This window comes from Rhinopithecus bieti, unplaced genomic scaffold (genome assembly GCF_001698545.2).
Source record: "Rhinopithecus bieti isolate Rb0 unplaced genomic scaffold, ASM169854v2 scaffold_23276, whole genome shotgun sequence".
NCBI lineage: Eukaryota > Metazoa > Chordata > Mammalia > Primates > Cercopithecidae > Rhinopithecus > Rhinopithecus bieti.
The window spans coordinates 996072-1004622 of NW_016810868.1; the positions used below are offsets into that span (position 1 = coordinate 996072).

General features: G+C 63.4%; 1 protein-coding gene across 1 annotated transcript; it reads left to right on the forward strand.

Annotated features, from left to right (window-relative positions):
* Positions 1-6: 6 nt before the first annotated feature.
* On the forward strand, positions 7-8392 carry TPRN (taperin). Its single transcript, XM_017893048.1, has 3 exons — positions 7-1217; positions 7305-7554; positions 7643-8392. The coding sequence occupies exons 1-3, from the start codon at positions 426-428 to the stop codon at positions 7894-7896; spliced, it is 1296 nt and encodes a 431-aa protein (XP_017748537.1). The 5' UTR covers positions 7-425; the 3' UTR covers positions 7897-8392.
* Positions 8393-8551: the final 159 nt, after the last annotated feature.

Sequence of the window (8551 nt, forward strand, 5' to 3'; positions counted from 1 at the left end):
CGCAGCCCCGGCTCCCGCCCGCGGCCCCCAGCCCACCCGTCGCGCCCAGGCCCCGCGGTGGAGGGGCGAGCCCCGGGGCCCGCCGCAGCGACTTCCTCCAGAAGACCGGCAGCAACTCCTTCACCGTTCACCCCCGGGGTCTGCATCGCGGTGCGGACGCCCACCTGCTCTCCAACGGGCCCTCGGCCCCGGAGCCCCGGGCCGGCCCTGCCAACCGCCTCGCGGGCTCCCCGCCTGGGTCGGGACAGTGGAAGCCAAAGGTGGAGTCGGGGGATCCCTCCCTCCACCCGCCCCCCAGCCCCGGGACCCCGAGTGCCACTCCAGCCTCGCCCCCTGCCAGTGCCACTCCTAGCCAGCGCCAGTGCGTCTCCGCAGCCACCAGCGCCAACGACTCCTTCGAGATTCGGCCGGCCTCCAAGCCAGATATGGAGACCATCCCCTCGGGGGATCTCCAGGCCCGGGCGCTGGCCAGCCTCCGCGCAAACTCTCGAAATTCCTTCATGTTCATCCCCAAGAGCAAGGCCTCCGGGGCCCCTCCTCCTGAGGGGGCGCAGTCCGTGGAGCTGCCAAAGGGAGACGTGGGCCCGGCCTCCCCGAGCCAGGAGCTCGGAACCCAGCCGGTGCCTGGAGGGGATGGTGTGCCTGCCCAAGGGAAGAGCCCCGTGGAGGTCGAGGCACAGTGGGCAGTCGAGGAGGGAGCCTGTCCCAGGACAGCCACCGCCCTCGCTGACCGGGCCATCAGGTGGCAGAGGCCGTCCTCACCACCCCCCTTCCTGCCGGCTACTGCAGAAGAAGCTGAGCCTGCTGAGGGCCTCGGGGTTCCTGGCTTGGACAAGAATAGCCGGGAATACGGGAAGCCGGGACTGCCTGTCACCTTCATCGATGAGGTAGACTGGGAGGAGGAGGCCCCCCAAGAAGCCAAACTACCCTGCTCCCTGCGTCCTGCCAGGCCCGGGTGCGTGGCAGAGCTTCAGCCCCGGGGCAGCAACACCTTCACAGTGGTGCCCAAGAGGAAGCCAGGGGCCCTGCAGGGCCAGAACTTCAGTCAGGCCAATGGGGAGCCCCGGCCACAGGAGGCCGAGGAGGAGAAGGCTGGTTGCCTCCTGGGGCCCACGCTGAAGAAGCGCTACCCCACTGTGCACGAGATCGAAGTGATTGGCGGCTACCTGGCCCTGCAGAAGTCCTGCCTCACCAAGGCTGGCTCCTCAAGAAAGAAGGTCAGTGGTGGGGGCAGGGCCACTGGCCAGGAGGGAGAGAGTGACAGCTCACAGAACTGTGTGGGCAGCACCTGCCCTGATCCCAGGACGCTTGGCCTGGGCGAAGGATGGTTTCTATATGGACTCGAGGCAAGCTGGGGCTGGGTGAGCCGTGCCGGGTCCAGGGCCCCAGTGGAGCCCCCTGACTTGGGCCATGGGGACAGCTGACCTGCTGTGTGCCTTGCGTGGCTTCTGGAGAGCACCGGGGCAGACAGTGCTGTGCCTCTTGCCAGTTCTTATGGCTCATATGGAATTAGCTGGGCGGGCCTGTCCCTTTGTCAGTCCAGTTGGAAGAAGCAGACCTGGGCTTGTGGGCTCCTCCCTGGGCTTGGCTTTGAGGGGGTGGCCTCACATGGTCTCCTGGAGGCCCCGCTGCATGGGCGCGGGGCGCCAGGATGTGAGTGGGAAGAGGCCGGTGATCAGGGTTGGCTGGATCCCTGCATCATGGTCAGCCCTGGGCTGCAGCCCACCAGCCAGTTGGAGGGGGCTGTCAACTCCCCAGCAAGCACACTGGCTGGGAGCTGGGCAGGAATGCCGCGTGAGTGTCTAGCATATGCCTGTTCTGGGCCTGGGAACCTTGCTGGGGAGAAGGGGACTTTGGAGGCTCTGAGCCAGCCAGGCAGGGGAGTCTCCCTCCTGGCCAGTGGCCTGGAACCCTCTGGGCACAGGAAAAAGAAAATCCTCAGATTCTTCCCGGTCATTCCTGCACCTGTATTTGTTCCCCGGGGCAAATTCCAAGGGCAGTTCCACGTGACTTCCTCATCTGCGGTGACCTGTCATGAAGCAGGTGTACCTTCCCTGGGGACTGAGCGGGGGCCTGGGGCGTCTCCCTTGGGTCTTCCTGTCCAGGCACTGCCCCAGAGCCAGTGCTGGCTAGGCTCACCCCTGAGGCGGGCTGTCCTCCAGCCTCAGTTTTCCCAGGCTGGGGATGGGACCTTGCAGGCTCCCTCAGCAGACAGGCTGCTGCCTCCCTCTGTTTGCTTCCTGCCTGGGATTGGCTTTGGCATTGTGCCTCTCCCTGTCCATCCTCCCCTCCTGGAACCAGGGCGTTGGTGCTCCTGCCTGCTCTGTCTGCTGGCCCAGGCATCCGTGCTAACCCTTGTGAGGTGCTTCCAGTGGGGGCTTGGGGCTGGGCACAGGGCCCCTCCTATTCCTGGAGCCACATGGGTTTGTCTCCCCAACCCTCGCCCGAGCATCACCCCAGCCCATCGAGGTGGGGTTGGTCTGATAGCCACAGCCTCTCTCCCCCAGCTCCTGTCTGCCTCTCCCTCCCCTGCGTCCGTACCCTTGGCCCTGGCTACATGAGGTGGGTGCTTCCTGGTCTTGCCCCAGAGGTGGCAGTGGGGACACCTCCCCCTTTGTAGAGAGGAATCTGCACCTCAGCTCAGGAGTCGGAAGAGGTCATGGAGCTTGTGGGGCGAGAACTGAGTTCAGGTTCCTGTTTCTAGAACCCCTCCCCGTAACCTGTGTGGCCATCCCTGGGAGCCTGGCTTCTTCCTGGGACTTGAGGCTGCTGCCTAGAGCCTGGCCATCTTGCCCTCAGAAGCGACAGAACTGTGCCGGAAGCGGTGGCTCACACCTGTAATCCCAGCACTTTGGGAGGCCGAGGCGGGTGGATCACGAGGTCAGGAGTTCAAGACAAGCCTGGCCAAGATGGTGAAACCTTGTCTCTACTAAGAAGATATAAAAAAATTAGCTGGGTGTGGTGGGGGGCACCTATAATCCCAGCTACTCGGGAGGCTGAGGCAGGAGAATGGCGTGAATCCGGGAGGCGGAGCTTACAGTGAGCCATGATCGCGCCACTGCACTCCAGCCTGGGCGACAGAGTAAAACTCTGTCTTTAAAAAAAAAAAAGGCTGGGCGCGGTGGCACAAGCCTGCCCTGCCTTTCAGAATGGCTTGCTGGCCTCAGCACAGTGGGCTGTGGGGCAGGGCTGTCCCATGTACTCTGTGGCCCCTGGGCCAGGAGCGCTCACAGGTGGAGGTGCAAGGTACCCCATGTGAGTCCTGCACCTGGCCTTGCCTGACCACCCTAGCCAGCCTTTTTTTATTTTTTGTTTTTTGAGACAGTCTTGCTCTGTCACCCAGGCTGGAAGGCAGTGGCGGTATCTCGGCTCAGGGCAACCTCCATCTCCCAGGGTTCAAGCGATTCTACTGCCTCAGCCTCCCGAGTAGTTGGGATTACAGGTGTGTGGCACCACGCCCAGCTAATTATTGTATTTTTAGTACAGACAAGGTTTCACCATGTTGGCCAGGCTGGTCTCGAACTCCTGACCTCAGGTGATCCGCCCTCCTCACCCTCCCAAAGTGCTGGAATTACAGGCGTGAGCCACAGGGCTGGCCCCAGCCTTTGGTTGGGACCACTGGCTGTGACCCCAGAGCATGGGGGTGGAGTGCAGGGATTGCAGGGCCTGGAATCCAGCGGGACCTGACTGTGGGCCAACGGTTTACTGTGTGCCTCAGTGGCTGGTGGTGCTGCTGCTTTTCCTGGGGTGCAGATGAAGGGCAGCTCTTCAGTGGAGTTGTCTGGGTGGTGGGAGTCTGTGAGGCACCTGCCCTGGGGCTGGCTGTCCCCACACAGGGTATGATACCCTTGCCCGCCTCTGAGGAGTGCTGCCCTGTTCTGGGCAGTGGGGGGCTGCTGGCCTATGTGCCGGGGTGGAGCTGCCCGGCAGGCACAGGCCCGTTTAAGTTGTCCATTGGCAGAAGTGGCAGGTGCACAGTCTTGTAGGCTGAGCTTGGGGCAGACTGCTGTGTGCTGTTGCAGCCGCGCCCAGGCTGCTTTCCTGGAGGGTGGGGCATCCCTTCTCATCCTCACACCTGCCGCCCGTGGGACTTGGCGCTGCAGTCTTTCCTCTTCGTGGAGCACCACCTGGCCTGGCTCCTACCTGTCTGGCTGTCCTTTCCTCTCTCCTCTGCCCTTCTCCTCTCCTTCTCTTCTGGCTCTCTGCCCAGCCGGAGCATGTCAGTGTCCCCAGGGCTCAGTCCTGGACACCCAGGGCCATCCGCCCTCACCTGCTGTGGGACTTCCGCCTCCACTCCCAAGGCCTCGCTCTCTGATCCTTAGACCCAAGTGCCACCCTGACATCTGCCCTTCCTGCTAACATCACCTCCTGGCCAGCACCAAGCCCCAGACTGGGCTCCTCCCTGCTTCTCCCCCTGTGCAGTGCAGATCCTGGGTGGCCAGGGGCTATTGCATCTCTCACTGTTGTTGGCTGAGCCACTTCTTGTCAACTTTCCTTTCCTTCCCGCCTCTCCACCAGCTTTTCCCATAGGTGCCACCTAGGTGGTCTTTGTGAAGCCAGGGACCCCAGCAGCTGCCTGGACCCTCCTCCCTCAGCTTTCTCATGGGTGGAGGCTATGCCTGGCGCTGGGGCCACACTTGACTCAGGGAGCACCCAGCCTCCCGGGAGCCTGCTGTGGACATTGCACTCGGGCAGCCTGGTCTAGGGTCCGGCCACCCATGGGAGCGTTGGCTGGGGCTGCGTGGGGGATGGGAGGCAGGTAGCCGTGTGCAGAGAGGAGGGAGGGGCAGGGCTGGGCTCAGCTCACACCTCCATCTGGGCAGGTTGGGGCTGGCTGCTTGGCCCTTTGTCCCGGGTGGAGGCCAGGCCCTTTGGTAACCAAAGCTAGATGTGCACAGGCAGGGTGAGTGGAGCAAGAATAAAAGGGTCCTGAGAAGCCAGGAGGCTCTGCTGGGAGGCTGCGCTGAGCCGGGACCCACCTGCGGGCTCTCTGTTGGCTGCGCCAGGCAAAGTCCCTGATAGGCTGCATTGCCAGCCCCTGGCCACACCTTCTGCCCATCCTGCGTCCCCGGGGTCTTCAGGCTGCCCACAGCATGAGTCACGGGGTGTCCTGTGACCCACTGACCTGTCTCCACAGTGGGAGGGGAGGGCTGTGCACCAGCCCAACTGAGGAGACCTGGGGAGGCAGGACGTGACCAGAGCCCTGGGCCCCAGCTGAGGGCAGACGGGGGCTGCCTGTCCACCCCCTGCCCCCCACTGCCTATGGCAGAAGGATCTGGCAGCACCTAGCCTGGGCCAGGCTGTACCGGGGAGCGCTCAGGGCCCATGTGGCACCCAGCCCCGCAGCGCGCCCCTGCTGGGACGGCTCATCCAGAACAGTGGATAGAGTGGCAATGGACCAAGCGGCACCTAATCCTGCAGCCTCTGGCAGCGCGAGTCCTTATTTCTGTGCTTTCCTACGAGCCATCAGGGGCTGGGGCCTGGAGGGCTTCGGGGTCATCTGGGTTAGCTCCACATATCCAGGGCGACTGGAAGCCCCATTTGCTGCTGGACTTTGGGGCTGTGGGAGACCTCTGGCCCACCAGCCCCGTCCTGCCTTGAGCACCTCCACCTGGGGTATCTGTCCCAAAGCATGAGTCTGGGAGGGCTGGGTGACCCCATCCCCAAGTGGGCTGGCAGTGGGTGGGTGTTTGTAGGGTCTGTCCCAGCCTCTCCTTGCCTGGCCTCCTGTGGGATGAGCATTGGAGGGCCAGGTGGGCCTAGCCACAGGCAGGGCAGTTAAGGGACAGGAGCTGGTGACTTTCTCCTTGTTTTGTCTGACCCAGGTGGTCTCCCCCTCCCCCGCTCATCCGTGCAGACAGCTGGGGTGCCAAGGCCTGGGGTAGGGATGCAAACAGGCAGCTGAGTTGCCCAGCAGGGCTCTGTGTGAGCTGTGCTGAGAAGGGAAGCTGGAGGTTTGGGCACAAAGGGTGGCCCCCAGCTGTGGGAGGTGGGGATATTCATGGTGAGAAGGGACCCAAGGGTACGCTTGGCTGTGGGCCGTGTGGCCACTGCGGGAGAGGACATGATGGCAGGAGCGTGTGCCCTCGGCCCTGTCCTGGCAGCCCTGTGTGGCCTCAGCTGCTTCCTGAGAGGCTGTCTCATCCTACTGTGCCTGGCTGCGGTGGTTCTCTGCCTGGGGCCCGACTCCTGCCTCTGGGTCCTTCTAGGGGAGGAGGAGGAACTTGAGCTGCTGGTGTCCTGTGCCCGGGAAGAGTTTACTATTTCGAGCTCCGGCAGGGCCGCTCCCATCTGCTGCAGGTGGGGGCCGCTCATCTTCATGGGGGACCACTGGGGCTGGGCTGAGTGCAGCTGAGCGGTGGGAGCTTGGCTGTTGTGGGGAGCTTAGCCCCATGCAAGCCCCAGTCAGGGGAGGTGGAGAGTCCTGACCATTGGTCCCCACTGCTCCCATTGCCCCTGGGAACCAGCAGCCCTGCCTGGGCTTCAAGGCCACTGGGAAAAGGAAAGCATTTGCTCAGATGTGAAATTCTGCAGCCTACGTATACGAAGTGGGGATGGAGGACGAGGGCCAGAGGGACAGCAGGGTGACAAAGGGGTCATTGCTGGGGTCGCTGGCACCCAGGCTCAGTGGAGGCGGCTCCTCACTCCGCACAGCCTCAGGCCAACTCTCAACTATGTTAGGTGGGTGATGGTGCCTGGGGCTACCGCCCAGCCTTGACGCCTCACAGAGGCCCGTGTCAGCACTGGGGGGGGGGGGGAGTCCGTGCTCTGCCAGATTGTCCAGGCATCCAGTAAGCCAGGACATGAACTTGGCTTTAGAGAGAGGCCCCAGACACCAGCAGGAGCTGCCTGGAGCCTAGAGTGTAAGACCCCTGAGGGGACAGCCTCTCTTCTGCCCTGTTCCTGCTCTAGAGCTGCTCGGTGGGAGGGGATGTGTGCCCACCCCAGTGTCCCCCCAGCTGGTGCTCTGCCCAGACAGCAGAGCAGGAGGGTCCTGAGATGGTAGCCCCCGGAGCTGGTTTAGAGGCTTCCGGGGACCCAGAGGCTTTGGGCTTCTGGTCCTGATCAGAGTTTGCTCCCTGGCTGGGATGGGGAGGGGAAGTTGGCCCCCAGGGTGGAGGGGATGGATGCCTGCAGGGTCCAGCTGGAGAGGTCTTCGCCCACCTCCTGGAGCCCCTGAAGGGTTGATGGTGCATCCGGCACCCCACTTGGGTCAGCCTCATCCTGAGGGCTGGACCTGAGCCCCTGGCATTGCTGTGCCCATGTGGGCCCTCAGCCCTCGTTCATGTGACTCTCACTCCCAGATGAAGATCTCCTTCAATGACAAGAGCCTGCAGACCACATTTGAGTACCCTTCCGAGAGCTCCCTAGCACAGGAGGAAGAGGTGGAGCATGAGGGGGAGGAGAAGGAGGAGGAGGAGGAAGAGGAAGAGGAGGAAGAGGAGGAAGAGGGTTCCGGCTCAGAGGAGAAGCCCTTTGCACTCTTCCTGCCCCGGGCCACGTTTGTGAGCAGCGTGAGGCCCGAGAGCTCTCGGCTGCCAGAGGGCAGCTCAGGTGAGTGCCCACCTAGGGGGACAGGCAGCCTGGGAGGGGTGGAGCCTGGTCTGTGTCCACATGTCCACGTGTGCAACTCCGTTCACAGGCCTGTCCAGCTACACCCCGAAGCACTCTGTGGCCTTCAGCAAGTGGCAGGAGCAGGCGCTAGAGCAGGCCCCAAGGGAGGCAGAGCCCCCGCCCACAGAGGCCATGGTGAGCTGCAGGGGAGGGGAGCGCTGGGGGGAGTCTGATGCCTGGGCGAGCCCACGTGTCCACATTCTGTTCTCTCACTTTCAGCTCACACCCGCCAGTCAGAATGACCTCTCGGACTTCCGCAGCGAGCCAGCCCTTTATTTCTGAGCCCAGCTCTGCCAGGACCAAGGCTGAGCCCCAGCTGTGGGAGTCCCGGAAGCTGGGCAGTAGCCAGGGACTACTGCACCCGCTTCTGCCTTGTCTGGCCTCACTGTATTCCACCCACCCCTCCTGGCCCTGGAAGCAGCCAGGGTGCCTCCTGACATCGGGACCAGGTCTGGGTCTCACTCCCTGGCCCTGGTTTGGGAGGGCCCAGGTGGGGAGTGGGGTGGGGAACTGCCTGTGGGTGAGGTCAGGGGCCTGCTGGGTGGTGGCCATCTGCAACCCGGTAGGGGACTGTGCAGATTCTACACCTGGCAGTTCCCTGTCCTGTCTCCTCAGCCTGCCTCCCAGCGGCCAGGGGGTGTCTGGGGTGAAGGGCTGTCCCAGCTACTTGTCCTCTGCAGGACCCTAAGCCCCTGCCCATAGCCTCCATGCCCTCTGTGATGAGTGGCATCTTTCCTGCCTCTGACGATGGGCTCAATAAACAGCACTGGACAAGGCTGCTGGCATCCCCACTGCGTGGTCCTTGGCTGAGAGGGGAGCAGGGGCAGGTCTCTGCAGTAAGAGGCCACATGGGGTACAGTGGGCCCCAGCTTGCACGTCTGTGCCAGGGTGTGTGGGAGGTGACCCCAGTCTGGTACCCCCACTTCTTGATGTCCCA

What these genes read in the sequence shown, in the direction of transcription:
- TPRN (XM_017893048.1), top strand. Translation starts at nt 426, where the DNA reads ATGGAGACCATCCCCTCGGGGGATCTCCAGGCCCGGGCGCTGGCCAGC. An exon ending in CTGGCTCCTCAAGAAAGAAG is followed by an intron (nt 1,218 to 7,304) that starts GTCAGTGGTGGG and finishes TCTCACTCCCAG; the next exon opens with ATGAAGATCTCCTTCAATGA. An exon ending in GCTGCCAGAGGGCAGCTCAG is followed by an intron (nt 7,555 to 7,642) that starts GTGAGTGCCCAC and finishes CTCCGTTCACAG; the next exon opens with GCCTGTCCAGCTACACCCCG.